Source organism: Rana temporaria, chromosome 5 (genome assembly GCF_905171775.1).
Source record: "Rana temporaria chromosome 5, aRanTem1.1, whole genome shotgun sequence".
Taxonomy (NCBI): Eukaryota; Metazoa; Chordata; class Amphibia; order Anura; family Ranidae; genus Rana; species Rana temporaria.
The window spans coordinates 422,236,545-422,263,367 of NC_053493.1; the positions used below are offsets into that span (position 1 = coordinate 422,236,545).

The 26,823-nt window shown below is 45.6% G+C and overlaps 1 protein-coding gene across 1 annotated transcript in view; it reads right to left on the reverse strand.

Moving 5' to 3' along the window:
* Window positions 1-26,823, reverse strand: part of LOC120941695 (fish-egg lectin-like) — a 41,571-nt gene extending 14,748 nt beyond the window's left edge. Inside the window, exons 1-3 of the mRNA XM_040355251.1 lie at window positions 26,742-26,823; window positions 13,348-13,575; window positions 293-617 (exon numbers count right to left, since the gene is read on the reverse strand). Of these exons, the coding sequence (XP_040211185.1) occupies window positions 293-617; window positions 13,348-13,575; window positions 26,742-26,811 (623 nt within the window). The 5' untranslated portion in view covers window positions 26,812-26,823. The remainder of the gene's footprint in view (window positions 1-292; window positions 618-13,347; window positions 13,576-26,741) is intronic.

A 26,823-nucleotide genomic window follows, 5' to 3' on the forward strand; every position in this document is an offset into this window, starting at 1 on the left:
TGGCAGCGGCTGCTTCCGTTACCGAGATATCCATCTTTAAAAAAATGAGGTATATATACAGTGAGGGGTCCTTAAGTGGTTAATAAAAAGCGTATTTTTTCCCCACAAAATTGCATTTGACAGCTGCTCAAATACATAAATGACATAAAGTATTGCAACGAGTCCGCAATTTTATTCTCTAGGGTGTCTGAAAAGAAATTGATAATGATTTGGGGGTTCTAAGTAATTTTCTAGCAAAAAAAAAAGATCACTTTAATGCATACATACAGTAGGTAAAAAATAAAATAAATACCTTCTGTACGCGTTTCCTGCCGAGTTGACGCCATACACAGAACCATCAGTGCCCGTCTCGATCATTATCAGTTTGCCGTCAATCAGCTGCCATCCGGTTCCCTGGCAGAATTCTGAGGTGACGCCGTGGCGGAAGTAAACACTGTCATCGCGGTTCACTCCCCAGCAGCCCCACTTGCCACAGCTGTTATATTTTTGTGACCCGTTCATCGACTTCCAGTCTACAGGGGTATCTGCGCTCTTCTGTATTGAGCAGTAGACGTTGTCTTGCGAGTTCACTCCAGCCACAAACTTATTACCACCGGCATCTATCTGCTTCATGGACCCTGTTGAAACGAAAAAAAAAAAAAACATTGGCCCATTAAACTGAGTGTAATAACAGAGAGAAGGAGAAAACACGAGTTACATGCGGGGGCTTTTTCTTCAGTGGGAACGCATTTCCGGCACCTCCAGCACTGAATGTATGTAATAGCAAGGGGTGGAATATTCTCGGCTCAAAGTATCCCACTCTAATCAGCTAATTAATCCATAACACCTGAAAAGGGTTCCTGAGCCTTTAAATGGTCTCTCAGTCTGGTTCAGTAGGAATCACAATCATGGGAAAGACTGCTGACCTGACAGTTGTGCAGAAAACCATCATTGACACCCTCCATAAGTAAGGAAAGCCTCAAAAGGTAATTGCAAAAAAAGAAGTTGGCTGTTCCCAAAGTGCTGTATCAAAGCACATTAATAGAAAGTGATGTGGAAGGGAAAAGTGTGGAAGAAAAAGGTGCACAAGCAGCAGGGATGAGCGCAGCCTGGAGAGGATTGTCAGGAAAAGGCCATTCAAAAGTGTTGGGGACTTTCACAAGGAGTGGACTGAGGCTGGAGTCAGAGCATCAAGAGCACCACACACAGACGGATCCTGGACATGGGCTTCAAATGTCGCATTCCTCAAACAACAAACAACATCAGAAGTGTCTTTCCTGAGACCTGGTCTGGTGCTCAGTGGTCCAAAGTCCTCTTTTCTGATGATCTCAATTGGAAACCAAGGAGCCGGAGTCTGGAGGAAGAATGGAGGAAACCAAGGAGCCGGAGTATGGAGGAAGAATGGAGGAAACCAAGGAGCCGGAGTATGGAGGAAGAATGGAGGAAACCAAGGAGCCGGAGTTTGGAGGAAGAATGAAGGAAACCAAGGAGCCGGAGTCTGGAGGAAGAATGGAGGAATCCAAGGAGCCGGAGTATGGAGGAAGAATGGAGGAAACCAAGGAGCCAGAGTATAGAGGAAGAATGGAGGAAACCAAGGAGCCGGAGTATGGAGGAAGAATGGAAGAAACCAAGGAGCCGGAGTATGGAGGAAGAATGGAGGAAACCAAGGAGCCGGAGTATGGAGGAAGAATGAAGGAAACCAATTAGTCGGAAGTCTGGAGGAAGAATGGAGGAAACCAAGGAGCCAGAGTCTGGAGGAAGAATGGAGGAAACCAAGGAGCCGAAGTATGGAGGAAGAATGGAGAAAACCAAGGAGCCGGAGTTCGGAGGAAGAATGAAGGAAACCAAGGAGCCAGAGTCTGGAGGAAGAATGGAGGAAACCAAGGAGCCAGAGTCTGAAGGAAGAATGGAGGAAACCAAGGAGCCGGAGTCTGGAGGAGGAATGGAGGAAACCAAGGAGCCGGAGTCTGGAGGAAGAATGGAAGAAACCAAGGAGCCGGAGTATGGAGGAAGAATTGAGGAAACCAAGGAGCCGGAGTATGGAGGAAGAATGGAGGAAACCAAGGAGCCGGAGTATGGAGGAAGAATGGAGGAAACCAAGGAGCCGGAGTATGGAGGAAGAATGGAGGAACCAAGGAGCCGGAGTATGGAGGAAACCAAGGAGCTGGAGTCTGGAGGAAGAATGGAGGAAACCAAGGAGCCGGAGTCTGGAGGAAGAATGGAGGAAACCAAGGAGCCGGAGTCTGGAGGAAGAATGAAGGAAACCAAGGAGCCAGAGTCTGGAGGAAGAATGGAGGAAACCAAGAAGCTGGAGTATGGAGGAGGAATGAAGGAAACCAAGGAGCCGGAGTATGGAGGAAGAATGGAGGAAACCAAGGAGCCGGAGTATGGATGAAGAATGGAGGAAACCAAGGAGCCGGAGTATGGAGGAAGAATGGAGGAAACCAAGGAGCCGGAGTATGGATGAAGAATGGAGGAAACCAAGGAGCCGGAGTATGGAGGAAGAATGGAGGAACCAAGGAGCCGGAGTATGGAGGAAACCAAGGAGCTGGAGTCTGGAGGAAGAATGGAGGAAACCAAGGAGCCGGAGTATGGAGGAAGAATGGAGGAAACCAAGGAGCCAGAGTATGGAGGAAGAATGGAGGAAACCAAGGAGCCGGAGTCTGGAGGAAGAATGGAGGAAACCAAGGAGCCGGAGTCTGGAGGAAGAATGAAGGAAACCAAGGAGCCAGAGTCTGGAGGAAGAATGGAGGAAACCAAGAAGCTGGAGTATGGAGGAAGAATGGAGGAAACCAAGGAGCCGGAGTCTGGAGGAAGAATGAAGGAAACCAAGGAGCCAGAGTCTGGAGGAAGAATGGAGGAAACCAAGAAGCTGGAGTATGGAGGAGGAATGGAGGAAACCAAGGAGCCGGAGTATGGAGGAAGAATGGAGGAAACCAAGGAGCCAGAGTATGGATGAAGAATGGAGGAAACCAAGGAGCCGGAGTATGGAGGAAGAATGGAGGAACCAAGGAGCCGGAGTATGGAGGAAACCAAGGAGCTGGAGTCTGGAGGAAGAATGGAGGAAACCAAGGAGCCGGAGTATGGAGGAAGAATGGAGGAAACCAAGGAGCCAGAGTATGGAGGAAGAATGGAGGAAACCAAGGAGCCGGAGTCTGGAGGAAGAATGGAGGAAACCAGGGAGCCGGAGTCTGGAGGAAGAATGGAGGAAACCAAGGAGCCGGAGTATGGAGGAAGAATGGAGGAAACCAAGGAGCCGGAGTATGGAGGAAGAATGGAGGAAACCAAGGAGCCCGAGTATGGAGGAAGAATGGAGGAAACCAAGGAGCCGGAGTCTGGAGGAAGAATAGAGGAAACCAAGGAGCTGGAAGTCTGGAGGAAGAATGGAGGAAACCAAGGAGCCAGAGTATGGAGGAAGAATGGAGAGGCACACACTGCAAGATGCTTGAAGTCCAGTGTGAAGTTTCCACGGTCTGTGGTGATTTGGGGAGCCGTGTCATCTGCTGGTGTTGGTCCCCTGTGCTTCATTAAGTCTGGGGTCACCGCAGCCGTCTAACAGGAGATTTTGGAGCACTTCATGCTTCCTTCTGCAGACGAGCTCTATGGGGATAATGACTTCATTTTCCAGCAGGACTTGGCACCTCCCCCACACTGCCAAAAGCACCAAAACCTGGTCACATGACCGTGGGATTACTGTGCTTGATTGGCCAGCAAACTGGCCTGACCTGAACCCCATAGAAAATCTGTGGGGCATTGCCAAGAGAAAGATGAGAGACTTGAGACCGAACAATGCAGAAGAGCTGAAGATTGAAGCATCCTGGTCTTCCATAACACCTCAGCAGTGCCACAGGCTGATCGCTTCCATGCCACTCCGCATTGAGGGGCCCAAACCAAGTACTGAGGGGCCCAAACCAAGTACTGAGTACCAGGGCAGGACTTAGGGTGGTGGGGGCCCCTGGGCTTGAGTGTTGAAGGGGCCCCCTGGAGCCGAGAATTGGGGGGGATCGAAGTTGTTGAGCGGGGGGGGGGGGGCGAATTGAAGTTGTTGAGCGGGGGGGAGCGCATTAAAGTATTTTGCAGTTGTTGAGGGGGGGGAGTGCCTCTCACCTGTGCCAACAGCCGGGGCCACAGACTGTCATTAGCCCGGCTGTCGGCTTTCTTCCCTTCAGCAGCCACAGTCCTCCACACACCACTCCGGTTCCTCCTGCTTCCGTGCTGCCTCCTCTTCTTGCAGTGCGGGAAAATCCCTTTTGCGGGACTGCGGGAAGAAGCTGTCTGTGCGGGAAAGTCCCACAGAATCCATGCCTTAAGCTGTGCAAGGGGCCCCCTGAAGCAGAGAACCTAGGGGGGGTGGGGGTGCTGCCGCCTGAAATTGAGAAGCGTGGGGGCTGCCGCAAATTGAGAAGCGGGGGGGCCTTTACAAAAAAAAGAAGAAATAAAGAAGAAAACAAATATATATAAATATATGTAGCCATCCGGGGCCCTGGGGACCTCTGGGCCTTTTAATAAAAAGAAAAAATAAACCTCTGGGCCCTTTAATAATAATAAAAAAAAAACATTTATAAAAAATACATAAAAAAAGGGAGGTTGCCAAACCCGGGGGCCCTGGGGACCTCTGGGCCTTTTAATAAAAAATAAAAAAATAAACAAAAATAAAAAAATAAACATTTATAAAAAAAATAAAAAAAGGGGGGGTTGCCACATGGGGCCCTGGGGACCTCTGAGCCCTTTAATAAAAAAAAAAATATATATATATATATAAAAAAAAATGTAATTTTTTTTATAAAAAAATAAAAAAGGTGGGTTGCCATCCGGGGGCCCTGGAGACCCCTGGGCCCTTTAATAATAATAATAATAATATATATATATATATATTATATATATAAAAATAAAAAATATATAAAAAAAACATTTTTTTACAAAAAATAAATAAAAAAAGGGGGGTTGCCGTCCGGGGCCCTGGAGACCCCTGGGCCCTTTAATAATAATAATAAAAAAAAAAAAAATATATATATATATATATATATATATATATATATATATATATATATATTATATATATAAAAAAAAAATATATAAAAAAAACATTTTTTTACAAAAAATAAATAAAAAAAAGGGGGGTTGCCGTCCGGGGCCCTGGGGGCCTCCGGGCCCCTGGGGACCTCCGGACCCCTAAAAAAAAAAAAAAAAAAAATTTTTTTTTTTTTTTTTTTTAAAGGGGCCCCCTATTGGGAGGGGCCCCTGGGCTTGAGCCCAGTCAAGGCCAATGGTAAGTCCGGCCCTGCTGAGTACATATGCATGCTTCTACTTTTCAGAGGTCCTATATTCTTCTATGTACAATCCTTGTTTTATTGATTGCACTTTGGGAACATACAACTTCTTTTACAATGACCTTTTTGAGGTTTTCCCTCCTTATGGAGGGTGTCAATGATGGTTTTCTGCACAACTGTGAAGTCTGCAGTCTTTCCCATGATTATGATTCCTACTGAACCAGATTGAGAGACCATTTAAAGGCTCAGGAACCCTTTGCGGGTGTTATGGCTTAATTATCTGATCAGAGTGGGACACTTTGAGCCGAGAATATTCCACCTTTTCACAATATTCCAATTTTCGGAGATTGTGGATTTGGGGTTTTCATGAGCTGGAAGCCATAATCATCACAATGATGACAAATCACGGCTTGAACCATCTTGCTTTGCATGTAATGAGTCTCTCTCATATATTACTATCATCTTTTAAGTTGCATTAGTGAAATAAATGAACTTTTGCATGATATTTAAATTTTTCGAGTTTCACCTGTATAATAATCCACCTGGATGCACAAAATAGTTGTCAAAGTTGCAAAATTGTGCTTAGGTATTAACCACTTCAATACAGGGCTTTTATACACACCTCATTACCGGGCCTATTCTGGCACTTCTCTCCTACATGTAAAAATCATTATTCTTTTGCTAGAAAATTACGCAGAACCCCCAAATATTATATATGTTTTTTTAGCAGAATAAAACGACGGTCATTGCAACGTTTTATCTTGCACAGTATTCGCGCAATAATTTTTCAAACGCCCTTTTTTTGGAATAAAATTGTTTCATGAATTAAAAAAATAACAAAACAGTAAAGTTAGCCCAATTTTTTTGTATAATGTAAAAGATTAGTTACACCGAGTAAATAGATACCTAACATGTCACGCTTTAAAATTGCGCAAACTCATGGAATGGCGCCAAACTTCGGTACTTAAAAATCTCCATAGGTAACGCTTTAATTTTTTTTTACAGGTTACCAGTTTAGATTTACAGAGGAGATCTAGTTCTAGATTTGTTGCTGGCACTCTAACGCACGCGGCGATACCTCACATATGTGGTTTAAACGGCGTTCACATATGTCGGCGGGACTTACGTGTGCGTTCGCTACTGCGCGCGAGCTACTGGGGACAGGGGCGTTTTAATTTAATTTTTTATTCTTTTATTTATTTTTTTACTTATTTTTTTCTTTTTTACACTTCTTTTCTAATTTTTTATTTTTTTTTTTACTTTTATTCCTATTACAAGGAATATAAACATCACTTGTAATAGGAATGTGTGTGACAGGTCCTCTTTATGGAGAGATGCGGGGTCAATAAGACCCTCACATCTCTCCCCCAGGCTGGAAACCATGAGATCGGTGAAAAAAAATTCACCGATCTCATGAATACTGTTGCTTACTAGCCGCAATCGCGGCTTTGTTTACTTACGGGGACCCGGGCGTGACGTCATCACATCGCGCCCGGGTCCTCCGACGGTCATAGAGATGACTGGTGACCATCTGGTCACCAGTCATCTCTATGCTTCCTGCGAGCGCCGGACGATTCTTTCTCCGGGCCCCCGATGGCACGGGAGAGCCCGGAGAAGCACCGGATGGTGGCGGGAGGGGGGGGATGTCCCCTCCCGCCGCCTGTAAGAACGATCAAGTGGCGGAACCGGCGCTATGATTGTTCTTATGCTGCGCAGAATTGCCGGCAGAACAAAAGGATATCTGGATGATGCCTCTGGCTGCAGGCATCATTCAGATATCCGCCCGCAAAACCCAGGACGTCATTTGACGTCCACCCAGGATGGGAGATCCCATCTGTGGACGTCAAATGACAATGGGCGGGTATTGAAGTGGTTAAAGTGGATGTAAACCAAAAAAAATTTTTTTTATGTCACAGTGTACAGTATTAGATTTCCTATCATCTGTGCCCAGTCTTGCCACACAGAGTTAACCACTTAAGACCCGGCGCATTATGCAGGTAAAGGATCCGGACAGTTTTTGCGATTCGGCACTGCCTCGTTTTAACTGACAATTGCGCGGTCGTGCGACGTGGCTCCCAAACAAAATTGGTGTCCTTTTTTTCCCACAAATAGAGCTTTCTTTTGGTGGTATTTGATTACCTCTGCGGTTTTTATTTTTTGCGCTATAAACAAAAATAGAGCGACAATTTTGAAAAAAATGCAATATTTTTTACTTTTTGCTATAATAAATATCCCCCAAAAATATATAAAAAAAAAATTTCCCTCAGTTTAGGCCGATACGTATTCTTCTACCTATTTTTGGTAAAAAAAATCGCAAAGAGGGAGCTGTGGTGGCTCAACGTGATTGGCACTGCGCTGACAAGCCATTCACCTCTGCAGCTAGGGGTTCGGATCCCGGTCTCGGCTACATGTGAATTGAGTTTGGTGGTCTCAGCCCGGCTCCCGGTGGGTGTGCTATGCGAGGTAAGCCTGTGCTTAGTACGCACACCCCCCTCCCACAAAAACCACCACACTTACACGCACTCGAAATTGGGTTAACATCACGCACTTTGACCACGCGGTCTCTAAAAAGAGAGGCGAAGGACTAACGGGGCTGGTTGAGCGGGCAAATACTCTCACTCCCTTATAGGGAGTCCCTCTGCCCCGTTGGGCTTCAAAGTGGAGCAGGTAGGGCGGGCTGTGTGGGAGGACCCCCTCACACACCCGCCATTGCCACCCGGGGCATGGAGAAAGGTGGCAGATTGCCTCTGGGGGAGGCCTGCCTACTCCCAACTCCTGCAGTCCGGCTCCTCTCTCTCGAGTACACGCACAAAATACACTTTAAAAATAAATAAATAAATAAATAAAAATAAATAAAAAAAAATCGCAATAAGCGTTTATCGATTGGTTTGCGCAAAATTTATAGCGTTTAGAAAATAGGGGATAGTTTTACTGCATTTTTATAAAAAAAAATGTACTACTAATGGCGGCGATCAGCGATTTTTTTCGTGACTGCGACATTATGGCGGACACTTTGGACAATTTTGCGGCCTTTTTTGGGACCATGGCAAAAAATGCTATAAAAATACACTGATTACTGTAAAAATGACAATTGCAGTTTGGGAGTTAACCACTAGGGGGCGCTGAAGGGGTTAAGTGTGACCTCATCTGTGTTTCTTACTGTAGGGGGGCGGGGGCTGGACGTGTGACGTCATTGATTGTGTTTCTCTATATCAGGGAACAGACGATCAATGACGGCGCCACAGTGAAGAACGGGGAAGCTGTGTTTACACTCAACTCTCCCCATTCTTCAGCTCCTGCGACCCAATCGCGGGACACCGGCGGCGATCAGGTCTGCGGGAGTTGTCACGGAGCTTCGGACCGGGTCGTGCGCGCGCCCCGCGGCGGCGCTCTTTAAGGCGACGTACCTGTACGTGATTGTGCCCAGCCGTGCCATTCTGCTGACGTATATCGGCGTTAGGCGGTCCTTAAGTGGTTAATCCAACTCTAAACAATCCTCTTTTATTGTTCAGTGAAATAAAACGGACTTACAGACAAAAACCTTAGTCCGTTCTGCCCCCCCACTCATGCACTAGCCTGGAGACAGGCATTATTTTTTTTTAATTCCCACCCCCACTCCTTTTCTGAAGTCATGTGGTTACTATTCTGGATTTTGACTGGACGTTAGAGATCATAGCAGAATGTGTAAGGCAGGGGTTGACAAATTTGCTTGGAATCTAGGAGCCAGCTAAAAAAGTTAGGAGCCAGAAAACGCGCCCCGTCCCAACGAGCTCGCGTGCAGAAGCGAACACGTACGTGAGCAGCGCCCGCATATGTAAACGGTGTTCAAACCACACATGTGAGGTATCGCCGCCATCGTTAGAGCGAGAGCAATAATTCTAGCCCTAGACCTCCTCTGTCACTCAAAACATGCAACATGTAGATTTTTTTAAACGTCGCCTATGAAGATTTTAAAGGGTAAAAGTTTGTCGCCATTCCACGAGCGGACGCAATCTTGAAGCGTGACTTGTTGGGTATCAATTTACTCGGCGTAACATTATCTTTCATAATATTAAAAAAAATGGGGATAATTTTACTGTTTTTTCCCAAAAAAGTGCGCTTGTAAGACCGCTGCGCAAATACGGCGTGACAGAAAGTATTGCAACGATCGCCATTTTATTCTCTAGGGTGTTAGGATAAAAAATATATATAATGTTTGGGGTTCTAATTAGAGGGAAGAAGATGGCAGTGAAAATAGTGAAAAATTACATTAGAATTGCTGTTTAACTTGTAATGCTTAACTTGTAATACCAACGGCCACCACCAGATGGCGCCAAGTCGCCAGGACACTATTTCTAGTCGCCATGGCGACCTTGCGACCGGCATTTGTCGACCCCTGGTGTAAGGAATACACAGGAGAAAATGCACCTTGACATGGGGAGTGTAGAGGAGGGCGGGGCAGTCTACTGACATCAAGACTCCACCCACCGAGCTCCAGAAAACAGACCCACCCACAGAATCTGCAGTTTTTTTAGGTCTCTTTTTATTATTATTTTTTATTTTTTACTCTTACAATTCAATTTTTTATTATTATTTGTTTATTTTTACAATTTTATTTTTTATTATTGTTTGTTTATTTTTACTCTTTTACAATTTTTTTTATTATTTGTTTATTTTTTTATTATTATTTGTTTATTTTGACAATTTTATTTTTTATTATTATTTGTTTCTTTTTACTCTTACAATTAAATTTGTTTTATTATTATTTGTTTATTTTTTACTCTTACAATTAAATTTTTTATTATTATTTGTTTATTTTTACAATTTTATTTTTTATTATTATTTGTTTATTTTTACTCTTTTACATTTTTTTATTATTTGTTTATTTTTTATTATTATTTGTTTATTTCTACAATTTTATTTTTTATTATTATTTGTTTATTTTTACTCTTTTACAATTTTTTTTATTATTTGTTTATTTTTTTATTATTATTTGTTTATTTTTACAATTTTATTTTTTATTATTATTTGTTTATTTTTACTCTTACAATTAATTTTTTTTTATTATTATTTGTTTATTTTTTACTCTTACAATTCAATTTTTTATTATTATTTGTTTATTTTTACAATTTTATTTTTTATTATTATTTGTTTATTTTTACTCTTTTACAATTTTTTTTTATTATTTGTTTATTTTTTATTATTATTTGTTTATTTTTACAATTTTATTTTTTATTATTATTTGTTTATTTTTACTCTTTTACAAAAAATTTTATTATTTGTTTATTTTTTATTATTATTTGTTTATTTTTACAATTTTATTTTTTATTATTATTTGTTTATTTTTACTCTTTTGCAATTTTTTTTATTATTTGTTTATTTGTTTATTATTATTTGTTTATTTTTACAATTTTATTTTTTATTATTATTTGTTTATTTTTACTCTTTTACAATTTTTTTTTATTATTTGTTTATTTTTTATTATTATTTGTTTATTTTTACAATTTTATTTTTTATTATTATTTGTTTAATTTGACTCTTTTACAATTTTTTTTATTATTTGTTTATTTTTTTTATTATTATTTGTTTATTTTTACAATTTTATTTTTTATTATTATTTGTTTATTTTTACTCTTTTGCGATTTATTTTTTATTATTATTTGTTTATTTTTTATTTTTTTTTATTGGGGAGGGGCTTTGGTGAACTATCAGGGATTTAAACAGACCCCTGATGTCTCGCTTTTGACACAGAGGAAGGGGCCGAGTACAAAGATTTCCCAGTCACTTTCTCTGCAGCCAAGCAGCAGAGGGGAATCTGCGCAGCACAGGGTGATTAGAGTGTGCCCAGGCACACCCTGTGCGCACGCCTATGATGAGAGGGGCTTTACATCCACTTTAACCACTTCCAAACCGCCGTACGTTTTTATACGGCCTAACTTTAAAGATGGCTATCTCGGTAACGGCAGCAGCTGCTGCCACAACCGAGGTATCCATCTTTAGTGTCAGCGGTTCTGTTAACGATAACGGCGGCGGGAGAGGGCCCCCCCCCTCCCGCCGCTCTCCCGCGCCCTCCGCCGCTTACCGGAGCCGTCGGTAGCGGCGGAGGAGATCGGGACCGTTCGGCTGCTGACTGGGGACGAGACTGAAGGAAAAATCTCCTTTGCCCGTCCCCATAGCTCTGCTGGGCGGAAGTGACGTCAAAACGTCAGTCCCGCCCAGCCTCTTAAAGAAACATTTTTTTTTTCAATTATTATTATTATTTTTTTTGCATTTTAGTCTAAATATGAGATGTGACGTCTTTTTGACCCCCCAGATCTCATATATAAGAGGACCTGTCATGCTTTTTTCTATTACAAGGGATGTTTACATTCCTTATAATAGGAATAAAAGTGATCATTTTTTTTTTGTCCAGTGTAAAAAATAATAAAATAAATAAAAATAAATAATAAAAAATTTTTTTTTTTTAAAGCGCCCCGTCCCGACGAGCTTGTGCGCAGAAGCGAACGCATACGCGAGTAGCGCCCGCATATGAAAACGGTGTTCAAACGACACATGTGAGGTATCGCCGCGATCGTTAGAGCGAGAGCAATAATTCTAGCCCTATACCTCCTCTGTAACTCAAAAAATGCAACCTATAGAATTTTTTAAACGTCGCCTATCGAGATTTTTAAGGGTAAAAGTTTGACGCCATGCCACGAGCGGGCGCAATTTGTAAGCGTGACATGTTGGGTACCATTTTACTCGGCGTAACATTATCTTTCACAATATATTTAAAAAAATTGGGCCAAATTTATTGCTGTCTTATTTTTTAATTTAAAAAAAAGTGATTTTTTTTTCCAAAAAAAAAGTGCGCTTGTAGGTCCGCTGCGCAAATACGGTGTGACAAAAAGTATTGCAATGATCGCCATTTTATTCTCTAGGGTGTTAGAAAAAAAAAAATATGTAATGTTTGTGGGTTTTAAGTAATTTTCTAGCAAAAAAAAACTGTTTTAGTCTTGTAAACACCAAGTAAAGAAGTGGTTAACATATGTTTTACCCTTAGGTGCGAAGAAAGTAAAAAAAGCAGAAAACAAAATGTAGCGCATGTTTTTTTTGTTTTTTCAAAGATTATCCACTTAAGGACCGCCTCCTGCACATATACGTCGGCAGAATGGCACGGCTGGGCACAAGCACGTATATATACGTCCTGTACTTGTACCCAGCCGTGGGTCGCGCGCCCGCGGCGCGCTCCCGTGACCCGGTCCGAAGCTCCGGGACCGGGACCTCAGGTCCCGCGGACCCGATCGCCGCTCGAGTGCGGCGATCGGTCCCCGGAGCTGAAGAACGGGGAGAGCAGTATGTAAACATGGCTTCCCCGTGCTTCACTGTGGCGGCGTATCGATCGCGTCATCCCCTTTATAGGGGAGACACGATCGATGACGTCAGTCCTACAGCCACACCCCCCTACAGTTGTAAACACACACTAGGTGAACCCTAACTCCTACAGCGCCCCCTGTGGTTAACTCCCAAACTGCAACTGTCATTTTCACAATAAGCAATGCAATTTAAATGCATTTTTTGCTGTGAAAATGACAATGGTCCCAAAAATGTGTCAAAATTGTCCGAAGTGTCCGCCATAATGTCGCAGTCACGAAAAAAATCGCTGATCGCCGCCATTAGTAGTAAAAAAAATAAAAAATAAAAAAATGCAATAAAACTATCCCCTATTTTGTAAACGCTATAAATTTTGCGCAAACCAACCGATAAACGATTATTGCGATTTTTTTTTTACCAAAAATAGGTAGAAGAATACGTATCGGCCTAAACTGAGGGGAAAAAAAAATTATATATATTTTTGGGGGATATTTATTATAGCAAAAAGTAAAAAATATTGCATTTTTTTCAAAACTGTCGCTCTATTTTTGTTTATAGCGCAAAAACTGTGATCATCAAAGATGTGATCAAATACCACCAAAAGAAAGCTCTATTTGTGGGGAAAAAAGGACGCCAATTTTGTTTGGGAGCCACGTCGCACGGCCGCGCAATTGTCTGTTAAAGCGACGCAGTCCCGAACTGTAAAAACACCTTGGGTCTTTAGCCAGCATATTGGTCCGGGGCTTAAGTGGTTATTTTCTTTTACCTGATACATTATGCCAGACATTGTTCAGGAGTCTGAAGACTTGGCGGTCTTTGTCCACGCCCCAAACACCAGCAGGTCCGGTAGAAACATGGGTGAGCTTCCCAGGAATATATTTCCAGTTATTGTTTTCCCAGGAAAAATTGTCGCCGTTGCTGTCCACGCCGTGCACTTTACCAGCGCCGGCGTCAATCTGTCTCAGTTTTCCCCAGATTGCATTGCAATTAAAACCTGAATTGGAGAGAAAAAGAAATAATAATAATCATATAATGAATATAGAGGCACAATAAAATGTGTTTTTACTGATATTTTTTAAATTGTCATTGAAGCAGGCTGCAGTGCCTTCTTGTTTTTAAATCTACTACTATTGTCCCAAGCAGGGGCGTTGCTAGGGGGCAAAAAGACCAGGGGCTTCAGCCTGAGGTCCAAGGCCGGGAACCCGGGGGGGGGGGGGGGGGGGGGCGGTTTGTATGTGACGCAGGCTTTTTTTTGGGCTAGCACGTGTCTAGGCATGTGCAATTTTTTAAGTTACGAATACGTTTTCCGTCAATTTTCGTTATTTTAGTTGATTCGTTAACATACGAAGGAACGAACGGTTTAGAGCAATTAATAACGAATAACGATATTTTCAAAATAACGAATATGAAAAACAACGAAGATACGAAAGATGAAAGAAACGAAAACATAGAAACAACGAAAATACCGAACCCAAAAAAAAAAAAATAATTACGAAAAACAAAATGAACGAAAATGCAAACTTACTAATATTCGAAGACCGAAAAGAAAACAACCGAAATGCCGAACAAAGACTAAAAAACTAACGAAAAATTAATTACGAATCTTCGGAAAACGGAAATCAAAACAAGGAAAATACGAAATAATGTAAATTAGCTTTCGTTAGTACTGAAATATTTCTGGACATTGACCAATAGCCACTGAGCGCTGTGCCTTTCCTCTGAAGAGGTTTGTTCCTTCCCCCAATCAGCTTCTTTCTCATTACCTCCTGGCTCCTTGTGTCTTTTTCTGTGTTAGACTGCAGTGCATCTCATTTCTAGATTTGTATTTGTAATATCTGACATATTTTAGTTTTCTTCTACGTCAGACTTCATTCTAGACAGGGTGTGTGTGCTAACTAAGACAGTCAAGCCAATCACAGTAAAGTACGAATTACAAAATGACGACGAGTAGTGTGTCGAATAAACGTAAAATGTATTCTAACAGAATTGCGAATGCAATAAAATCTACAAAAGTACGTTTTTACAATCAAAGGAAATTAGACACGAAAATACGAATGATCATAAAGCAACGAAAATATATTTCTTACGAAAATACGAATGCGGCATGATGGAAAATATAATGTAAATACGAATAGCAAAACAACGAATATTAAACTAACGTAAAAACGAAGGAACGAATAAAATCATTTTAAAAATACGAACGCGGCAGAATACAAAATATAACGAAAATACGAATCTCGATTCAACGAAAAATAAACTAACAGAAAAAAACGGAAACGGAAAAAAGAGTGTTACGAAAATACTAAAGAGTACGAATACGATAACTAACGTCTTACGAAATTACGACTCGTTACGAATCACGATAAACGAACAGAAACGAAACAGAAATAAACAAATTTTTTTGCTGTGCACATGTCTACACGTGACCTACATACACTGACGGTAGTTACTTACCTACACTGACCTACCTACACCAGGGATGGACTGGCCATTGGGACTACAGGGAGTTTCCCGGTGGGCCGATGGCTCAGTGGGCCGGCTTCAGTGACAGTAGACTGCCGCCCCCCCTCCGCTCCTCTGTCTCTCCCTTCCTGCAGCGCTCATCTCCTCTCCCTTCCTGCAGCGCTCATCTCCTCTCCCTTCCTGCAGCGCTCATCTCCTCTCCCTTCCTGCAGCGCTCATCTCCTCTCCCTGCCCGCAGCGCTCACCTGGGGGAACAAAGAAGCAGGGGGAGGACCAGAGGAGCAGGGGGGACGACAGAGGAGCATGGGGGAGGGGACAGACAGCTGACTCAACAGCTATGGCCTGGGAGTTTCTCACTTCTGCCTAATCTTGTCCCATAAGGGGGGGCACTGAACTGATTCTTTCCCCCGGGTGAAATAATGTCTAGCTTCCCCACTGGTACTGCCTATAAGAGTACCAGTACCAGCCGTTCTGACGGTAGTGACCTACATACTCTGACCTACCTGCACTGACGGTAGTTACCTACATACACTGACCTACCTGCACTGACGGTAGTTACCTACATACACTGACCTACCTGCACTGACGGTAGTTACCTAAATACATTCACTGATTTTTCAAAGCCAGGCACCCCTTCCATAGACTCCCTTGTTAAGGTGATTATCTAATAGTTTTTATGGTTTTTCTTGTCAAATTTGTTTATTGATTTTGTAAATATAAACATTGGTACAATTAACAAAATATTGATTACATTAGATGATAGCATTAGATGAATTTACATATTAAATCTTAGTATTACTTGTATTTACAAGTAATCGAAGACTTAAAGCGGGAGTTCACCCGAAAAAAAAAAAATTTAACATTCGATTGGGCCTAATTACGGGAAGCAGAATCGGGTGTTTTGTTTAAAATGAATGCGGTACTTACCGTTTTAGAGAGCGATCTTCTCCGCCGCTTCCGGTATGGTCTTCTGCGGGACTGGGCGTTCCTATTTGATTGACAGCCTTCCGACGGTCGCATACAGCGCGTCACGAGTTGCCGAACGTCGGTGCGGCTCTATACGGCGCCTGCGCACCGACGTTCGGGTACTTTCGGAAACTGGTGACATTCACTTTAAGTAAGCTACCGTATATACTCGAGTATAAGCCGACCTGAATATAAGCCGAGGCACCTAATTTTACCTAAAAAAAATGGGAAAACGTATTGACTCAAGTATAAGACTAGGGTGTCCATCTGCATGCCTCACTGTGCCCATGCCTCACTGTGTCCATGCCTCACTGTGCCCATGCCTCACTGTGCCCATGCCTCACTGTGCCCCACTGTGCCCATGCCTCACTGTGTCCATGCCTCACTGTGCCCCACTGTGCCCATGCCTCACTGTGTCCATGCCTCACTGTGTCCATGCCTCACTGTGCCCATGCCTCACTGTGTCCATGCCTCACTGTGCCCATGCCTCACTGTGCCCATGCCTCACTGTGCCCATGTCTCACTGTGCCCATGCCTCACTGTGCCCATGCCTCACTGTGCCCAGGCCTCACTGTGCCCAGGCCTCACTGTGTCCAGGCCTCACTGTGCCCAGGCCTCACTGTGCCCATGCCTCACTGTGCCCATGTCTCACTGTGTCCATGCCTCACTGTGCCCATGCCTCACTGTGCCCATGCCTCTCTGTGCCCATGCCTCACTGTGTCCATGCCTCACTGTGTCCATGCTTCACTAGACTGACGTGTAACATGGGAGTCTATGGATGGGGTGCCCAGCTTTGAAAAATCGGTACTCCCCAGCCGTAGGTCCCCCAAACAACAAGCTTTGCACACTTGTAGAGGAGAAATTAGGCTACATGTGTGCCAAGGTTGGGGTCCAGGGAACCTACAACCGTCCGGTACCGGGCCCCCAAATTCACCGGAGAAATTACCGTTTAACATGGGAGTCTATGGAAGGGGTGCCCGGATTTGAATAATCGGTGCTCCCCGGCCGTAGGTCCCCCGGACAACAAACTTTGCACACTTGTAGAGGAGAAATGGGGCTACATGTGTGCCAAGATTGGGGTCCAGATGACCAGCCGGTACCGGGTCGCCAAAGTCCGGGAGATCAGGCGCAAAATGGTGATTCGAGTATAAGCCGAGGGGGGGGCATTTTCAGCACCAAAAAAATGTGCTGAAAAACTCGGCTTATACTCGAGTATATACGGTAACTTATAATAGGACATTAGAGCTTTACTATCTATTATTGTGTTATAATTGGATATTGTAAAAGTGATTGTTACCATTTTATTATATACAAATAAATAGGAAAAGACAGGATAGAATAAGGAGAAAAGAAAAGACTAAAAGGAAAGTAAAGATAAGAAGAAAAAAGTCATGACTACTGTATAACATATGTCCCTTCTCTATTTCCTTACCCCTACTACCCCCCATTACCATAAACCTGAGGAATTTAGACCATACCAAGGGTGTGGAGTAAAACATGGCTGTAGCAGCCGCCTTTATTAACCACTTCCATACCGGGGGGCACTTACGCACCTTCCCGCCCAAGCCAATTTTCAGCTTTCAGCACTGTCGCAATTTGAATGGCAATTGCGCAGTCATGCTGCACTGTACCCAAACAAAATTGGCGTCCTTTTTTCCCCACAAATAGAGCTTTCTTTTGGTGGTATTTGATCGCCTCTGCGATTTTTTTTTTGCGCAACAACTAAAAAAGGACTGCAAATTTAGAAAAAAAATTACGTTTTTATTTTTTTCTGTTAATTTTTTTGTAAATAAGTAAGTTTTCTCTTTCAATTACGGGCACTGATATGGCGGCACTGATGGGCACCGATGAGATGGCACTGATGGACATCGATGAGGTAGTACTGACGGGCACAGATGAGGTGGCACTGATTGGCGGCGCTGGTATGCACACATAGGCGGCACTGATGGGCACACATAGGCAGCACTGATGGGCACTCATGGGCGGCACTGATGGGCACTCATGGGCGGCACTGATGGGCACTCATGGGCGGCACTGATGGGCACTCATGGGCGGCACAGATGGGCACTCATGGGTGGCACTTATGGGTGGCACTGATGGATACTTATGGGTGGCACCGATGGGCACTGATAGGTGGGCACTGGGCATGGATGGGCACTGTGGGGTGGCACTGATGGACACTGTGGGGTGGCACTGATGGACACTGTGGGGCGGCACTGATTTACCCATGTTGCCAGTCAGTGCCTATTTGTGGGCACTGATTGGCATCTTTTTTATTTTTTAATGCTTTTTTTTTTATTTATTTTTTCAGACTTTTTTTTTTTTTGCCCCCGTTTTTTTTTGTTTGTCCTTTCCTGGTGGTCCAGGGTGGGCTTCCCTGGTGGTCCAGTGTGGCGATCCGAGGGGGGGCTGCGCTGATAAACAATCAGCGCGAACCCCCCCTGTCAGGAGAGCCGCCGATCGGCTTTCCTCTACCCGCGTCTGTGAGGAAGAGTGAGGAAGAGCCATCAACGGCTCTTCCTGTTTACATCGTGATCAGCCGTGGTTGGACACGGCTGATCACGTGGTAAAGAGCCTCTGTGAGAGACTCTTTACCTTGATCGGTGTTGCGGGGTGTCAGACTGACACCCTGCAACAACGATCGCCGCGATGCGCGCCCCCGGGGGCGCGCAGCGGCTCAGGATCCTGAGGACGTCATATGACGTCCAGTCAGGATTCTACAACCACTTTGCCGACGTCAATCTGTCATTGGCGGGCGGCAAGTGGCTAAAATATCTTTTCTTTAACAATAAAACTCAAAAACAGTTATCAAAACCATCAGTCAAAGGTGTCAATCATTTTGCAGGGAAAACCTTTATTACAACTTCCATAAAATTCTTGCACTGCGGTCCTCCCTAATCCGCTGTTAGGCCTCAAGCCGACATGCTGGCTCAGAGACAATCCTGACCGCAGTGCCCCGTTCCCAATGCTTCCAGCTAAGCCTCTGCTTGCTGAAAGCCAAAACATCAGGACCCATACCACCGACAAGTCCTGACCCATCTTTCACCAGGTACTTCCTTCTCCTGCAACGACCAGACACCCGCCACAGCGCACCACTGTAAAAACCTTTACAGTTGGGCGACCCTCCACACCCTAAGAGCGCTCTGGATACCATCCTGAATTCCTAAAGCCCACATATCACTTCCGACCTCATTCAAATGTACCCCGTCTCCACGTCTCCTCTTCCAGCTCCAGATGGCGTATGAACAACCCTCCATTCTTCCCCACGAACCTACCCACGTCCCTGTTCACCTTTCTCCTGGCTCTATTAATGCCTTCCCAGGACCTGGCAAGACGCCATGATGTACGAGCCACCATATCTGACCAGACTATCACCATGTCCGGAAATGCCATGCGAAGAATATCAAATTTTATATCCCTCGTAAAATCCAACATGGACCTAAGACCCAAGTCATTCCCGCCTACGTGTAAAATAAGAACGTCTGGCGGGCGGTCCAGGCGCGCAAAACAATGCACCTCCGGGACCATCCTGCTCCACAGCATGCCCGGCACTCCCAACCAGCGAACCCGGGCTTCCTCCCTAGGAAACCCCAATTGCCGGCCTTCCGGTCTAACTTCCGCCCTCTTACCCCCCCAAAACACGTAAGAGTGCCCCAGTATCCAAACCAAGGCCGGCGCTGCACCTGAAACAAAAGAAAGAAAGTGCTCCACCGTAACCTAGCAGCCCTGAACACTAACTACCTAAGCAAAACAACCAGAGATAACATACTCCCCAAGAAGAAACGTCCCTTATTTCGCAGGAATGTCACGCGATTTGCACTTAATCCAGTGGTCCCGCAGGCAGTGCTATTGTCCCCCCCGTGAATACCAAGATTCGTGTTAAATCCCGCAGTCCCGCGATTCACGGTAAATCCTTAGATCTGCGCCCCCCCGCTCAACAACTCTGATCCACGTAATCCCCCCCCCCCCCACTCAACAACTTTGATCCACGTCCCACGCCCAACTTTGATCTGCCCCCCCCGCTCAACAACTTTGATCCGCGGAACCCCCCCGCTCCTCACCTGGTCCACGGAATTCCCCCCCCCCTGCTCAACAACTTTGATCCGCGGACCCCCCCCGCTCAACAACTTCGTTTGGGGGGTATGCTCATTTGTCCCTCATTCTGAAGTTGAAAAGTTGGGAGGTATGGAAACGCCCTCTCTTGCTTGGACGCATATCCAAAAACCCCCGAACAGCTCCCACTGGACATGGCGGCGACTCTGGCAGCGAGAACACTTGCACCCTCTTGCCCTTCCCGCATTGATCCGTCTTAGGCCCCGTACACACGAGGAGACATGTCCGATGAAAACGGTCCGCGGACCATTTTCATCGGACATGTCTCCTGGGAGCTTTTGGTCTGATGTGTGTACACACCATCAGACCAAAATCCCCGCGGACAGAGAACGCGGTTACGTAGAAGACACCGACGTTTTCAAACACGGAAGTGCAATGCTTCCACGCATGCGTCAAATCAATTCGACGCATTCGCGGGATTTCGGGACGCTGGTTACACGTCATAACCAGCGGACATGTCCGATTAGGTGTACTAACCATCGGACATGTCTGACGGACATGTTTCCAGCGGACAACTCATGTACTAAATCAGCCCATTCCTGCCAAACTCTGCTGTAAGTGGCCCACGTCGTCTCACTCACCAACCTCCGAATCCATCCGTGAGCTACTCCAAAGCAATCTTCCACAGCCAGTCAGGACATGAAACCCCTTGTTGCTCCGCTTCCGGCGCCAACTCCCGAAACCTGTCCCGTCGGAAACGAGATAAAGCGTCAGCGATGACGTTCTCTACCCCAGGAAGATGCACTGCGTATATAAAAATATTCAACTGCATGCAACGCAACACTAACTGTTGCAGCATGCGCACCACAGGAGGCGAAGACACAGAGGCCTTGTTGATAACTTGCACCACCCCAGATTGTCCCCATGAAAGCATACCTTCCGATCCCGAAAGACCTCGCCCCACAGCTCTACAGCCAGCACCACTGGAAACAACTCCAGCAGCACCAAGTTCTTTGTGAAACCTGCCTCCACCCAGCATTGCGGCCAAGGACCGGCACTCCATTTGCCTTGGAAAAAAGCTCCAAAACCGGTGGAACCCGCCGTGTCTGTGAACAATTCCATATCAAAATTACTGACAGGCCCAGACATCCACAGAGCCCTACCGTTGAAGGACTCCAAGAATGTGTGCCACACCTGCAGATCCGTCCTGTGCGCCTTCACCAATCGAACAAAGTGGTGTGGCGACCTCACCCCCGCCGTGCCTGCCGACAGCCGTCGGCAAAACGCTCTCCCCATCGGGACAATCCGACAGGCAAAATTGAGCTTCCCCAGTAAGGATTGCAAGGCTCGCAACTGAACTTTGTGCAACAACAACATACCTTTAATTTCCTCCTTCAATGCGTCCACCTTGCTCTCGGGCAATCGACACTCCATGGCAACAGAGTCTATCGTGATCCCCAAAAACGTAATGACTGTCCTGGGCCCTTCCGTCTTGTCCGGTGCCAAAGGGACACCAAAACGTCCCGCCACGTGTTCTAACGTACCCAATAGAATAGCACAGGTCCTGGAATCAGCCGCGCCCATGCAGAGGAAATCATCCAAATAATGGATGACCGAATTCACCCCTGCCACGTCCCTCACCACCCATTCCAAGAAGGAGCTGAACTTTTCAAACAGCGCACACGACACTGAGCACCCCATTGGCAGGCACCGGTCAACAAAAAATTCCTCATCCCACGTACACCCCAACAGTCGAAAGCTGTCAGGGTGAACCGGCAGGAGTTGGAATGCAGCTTCCACATCTGATTTTGCCATCAGCGCCCCACGACCGTAAAAACTGACCCAGAACACTGCGGCATCGAAAGATGTGTAACTCACTGTGCATGTGTCCGGGTCTATGGCATCGTTCACCGAACCCCCTTTAGGGAAAGAAAGATGGTGAATCAGTCTAAATTTGTTCGGCTCCTTTTTTGGCACCACCCCCAAAGGGGACACCACCAAATCCGGCAACGGAGCCTCCGAAAAGGGACCCGCCATGCGACCCAAAGCCACTTCTTTCTGTAGTTTTTCCGAAACCACCTCAGAATGGCGCAATGCAGACCGTAAATTGCGAGGAACCGGCGGTACTACCTGCAACGAGCAAGGAATCCTAAAACCTTCCGCAAAACCGTCCTCCAATAAACGAGCAGCCTGCCTATCCAGATACCTACTTAGAAACAGACGCATCCTTCCCACCATCATCGGAGTCCTCCCTTTTGTTAGAAGACTCACCTGAACGGCTCTTTCCTTGTTTGAAACATCTGGACGAGGTGTGGGAACCCCCGCAGCTTGGAACACTCGTGTTTAAATCGGCACGTGGCCCCAAACTTGCAGCTCCCAGCGTTGTATTGCCAACAAACCCCCTTTGTCTTACCGGCCGGCTGTCCAGAGGAAGACGATTCAACGCCCCCCCCCCCCCCCCCCTGAAAAAACTATTTCGGGGCCCTCGCAGAAGTCATCAGTCGCACCCACAAATTTATGTCCTTGTGGTCCCATCTCAAATCCGGGCGCACCGCCATAAGCTGCCTAAACTGCTCGTCATACCTAAGCCAAGCAGTACCCCCGTAAACCCTGTAGGCCTCCCCAATGGAATCCTGATAGCCGAATAGAGCCGCACCGCAAAATACCAAAAGCCTGCAGCCAATTTGTGAATGTACGCCGGATCCGCCGATACCTACGCTTTTCTTCATCATCTTTTTTTGGAGTCATCAGGCTTGACCCTGTCCAAATTGAACTTTTCCAACTGCAGTAGCGAATTTATTTTGACATACTCACCCTTACCGATTTTTTTCGCGGACTTCCGCCTTTAGGTGCGTCCCTAGCGGACCCTCAAAGCAGATATATACTTTGCATTTCGCTGCATCTGCCAGCCTCACCAAATCTTGCCTCTCCACCGTAGCCTTAGTACCCTCCTCCCCTGACTTAGGCGCACTATCCGCAGCTACAGGGGCAGAAACCGGCGTCTGGTATGTCTGGCAGCGAGAACACTTGCACCCTCTTCAGGATCGTACAGGTACGTCTTCTTTAAGAAGCCCAGCCGTGGGCCGCGAGTGTGCCGGGCTCGCAACCTGGTCCTGTGCTCCGTGACCGTGCCCGCGGGACACGCGGACCCGATCGCCGCCGGTTTCCTGGGATCGGGTCACCTCTCCCCGTGCTTCCTAGCAGGGCCATTTGAAGGAATTTGGGGGCCCCAAGCAAAATGGGGGCCCCCAACCACCCCCCCCGCACGCAAAGCCTAAGTTAGCGCTACACAAATTTTTTACACCCATGTTCTTATTCCTCCCCCCCACCCTAGTCCCTATGTTTTTCTATTCTCACCTCCCCTTCTTCCCTGTAGGCAGACGCTGTAGCATGGCGGAGCTCCACTTCCTCCTGTCAGTCCGGTGTTCTATCATTATGGGTCCCCTATCAGATAGTACCCGGGCCGGGCTGGGTACCACGCAGTACAGGAGATTCAGTTTCCTGTGTTCCCGGACAGACTGAAAGGAAGTAAGCACTCAGTGTGCACTTCCTGTCAGTCCGGTCGGGAACAGGAAATTGAATCTCCTGTAACATGCGCGGTACACGGCCGGACTGACAGGACTCCAGGAGGAAGGAAGAGGAGCTTGGCCACACTACAGCCTGGGAAGAGGAAGTTGGGGGCCCCAGGCCAGCTCGGGGCCCCAAGCAATTGTTTGTTTTGCCTGTCCTGTAGCGACGGGCCTGCTTCCTAGTGAGCCTGTCATAGGGAACGACGATCAGTGATGTCACACGCCCAGCCACACCCCAGCCACAACCAGCCAGACCCCCCTACAGTAAGAAACACACATTAGGGAGCACTCAACCGCTACAGCGCCCTCTACAGGTTAACCCCTTCACTGCCAGTGTAATTTCACAGTAATCAGTGCATTTTTATAGCACTGTTCGCTGTAAAAATCACAACGGTCCCAAAATAGTGTCAAAAGTGTCCAATGTGTCCGCCATAATGTCGCAGTCATGATATAAATCGCAGATCGCCTCCATTACTAGTAAAAAAAAAATATTAATAAAAATGCCCTAAAACTATCCCCTATTTTGTAGATGCTATTACCTTTGCGTAAACCAATTGACCGGTTAACGCCCGCCCACTGTATATATACGTCCTCTTTTTAAAGATGGATATCTCGGTAACGGCAGCAGCCGCTGCCACAACCGAGGTATCCATCTCTTCAGTGGGCGGGCGTGTAAACCATAACGGCAGTCTCCGCAGCTGATTCGCCGCGAAATCGCCGTTATCGGTGGCGGGAGAGGGGCCCCCCCCCTCCCGCCGCTCTCCTGCGCCGTCCGCCGCTTACCGGAGCCGTCGGTAGCGGCGGAGGAGATCGGGTGCTGCTGGCTGTTCACTGAGGACGCGAGTGAGGGCAAGATGGCCCCCACCCGTCCTCATAGCTTTGCTGGGCGGAAGTGACGTCAAAATGTCAGTCCCGCCCAGCGTCTTAAAGAGACATTTTTTTGTTGTCATTTTTTTAAATGACAAAATTTTCATTTTTTTTTGCATTGAAGTCTAAATATGAGATCTGAGGTCTTTTTGACCCCCAGATCTCCTATATAAGAGGACCTGTCATGCTTTTTTCTATTACAAGGGATGTTTACATTCCTTGTAATAGGAATAAAAGTGATCCATTTTTTTTTTATTTCAGTGTAAAAAATTATAAAATCAATAAAAAGAAATAAGAAAACAAACAAAAAATGTTTTAAAGCGCCCCGTCCCGACGAGCGAACGCGCAGAAGCGAACGCATACGTGAAAACGGTATTCAAACCACACAAGTGAGGTATCGCCGCAAACGTTAGAGCGAGAGCAATAACTCTAGCCATAGACCTCCTCTGTAGCTCAAAAAATGCAACCTATAGAATTTTTTAAACGTCGCCTATCGAGATTTTTAAGGGTAAAAGTTTGACGCCATGCCACGAGCGGGCGCAATTTTAAAGCGTGACATGTTGGGTATCATTTTACTCGGCGTAACCTTATCTTTCACAATATATAAAAAAATTGGGCCAAATTTATTGTTGTCTTATTTTTTAATTCAAAAAAGTGAATTTTCTCCAAAAAAAGTGCGCTTGTAAGACCGCTGCGCAAATACGGTGTGACAAAAAGTATTGCGATGACCGTCATTTTATTCTCTAGGGTGTTAGAAAAAAAATATATATATAATGTTTGGGGGTTTTAAGCAATTTTCTAGCAAAAAAAACTGTTTTAGTCTTGTAAACGCCGAATCTGAAAAACAGGCTCGGGGCTTAAGTGGTTAATAAACGCTTATTGCGGAAAAAAAAATATTTAGAAGAATACGCATCGGCCTAAACTGAGGGGGAAAAAAAATATATAGCTTTTTTGGGGGATATTTTATTATAGCAAAAAGTAAAAAATATTGCATTTTTTTCTAAATTGTCGCTCTATTTTTGTTTATAGCGCAAAAAAAGTGATCAAATACCACCAAAAGAAATCTCTATTTGTGGGGAAAAAAGGACGCAGATTTTGTTTGGGAGCCACGTCACACGTCCACGCAATTGTCAGTTAAAGCGACGCAGCGCCGAATCGCAAAAAGGGGCCTGGTCATTTACCTGCATAATGGTCCGGGGGGCTGAAGTGGTTAAGTAAATTCATGGCCCAGATTCAGGTAGAATTTGCCCCTTTCTTACGGAGGCACAGGGCAGCGTTTTTGCCCTGCGCCCCCGCAAATTTACTGCGCTACCCGCGATTCACGGAGCTGTAGCTCCGTAAATTGCGGGGGCGCTGTGTAAACTTGCCCTGCGTAAGGGCGCCTAATGTAAATTATCCCGTAGGGGGCGGGAATCATTTCAATTAGGCGCGCTCCCGCGCCGAGCGTAGAGCGCTTGCTCCGTCGGGAAACTTTCCCGACGTGCATTGCGGCAAATGACGTCGCAAGGACGTCATTTGCTTCAAAGTGAACGTGAATGGCGTCCAGCGCCATTCACGAATCACTTACGCGAACGACGTGAAATTCAAATTTCACGACGCGGGAACGGCGGGTATACTTTAGCATTGGCTGCCCCTACTATTAGAAGGGGCAGCCTTACGCTAAAGACGCCGTACGGAAACTCCGTAACTTGCGTACGCAGGGCCCGCGCAACATTGTGAATCGGTGTTAGTATGCAATTTGCATACTATACACTGAGCACAATGGGAACGCCCCCTAGCGGTCATCGCAAGAATGCAGCCTAAAATCTGCGTGGCATAAGAGCCTTATGCCGCGCAGATTTTAGGCTGCAGTCGGCGTTACGATGTTCCTGAATCAGGAGCATTCGTAACGCCGGAGCAAGTCAGCAATTGCGCTGCGTAACTATGGTTACGCAGGCGCAATTGCTCTCTGAATCCGGGCCATTAAAAACAACCTATAATGGGCAAACATATACATAACAACACAGAAAAGGGCAAAAGTCACGTAAGGGACAAAAATGAAAAATAAAAAAGTAAGTTCCTCTAATATGGACTGAACAGGAGTTTAGTATATCAACCCGAGAGAGTGGATAATAAATTAAAATACAACCTGGAATCTGATTGGTTTCTATGCAGAGCTGCACCAGAATCTCTGCGCTCTCCAGTTTTAGTAAATCTCCCCCCGAATGGTGTCTAAGCTTATGGGGTCATATCCGGGACTTACTTGGAGTTGCAGCATTCACTACACCCAGCAGGGGGAGGAGGAGGAGGAGGGAGCTCACAGCAAAGAACATCTTGACAGGTGA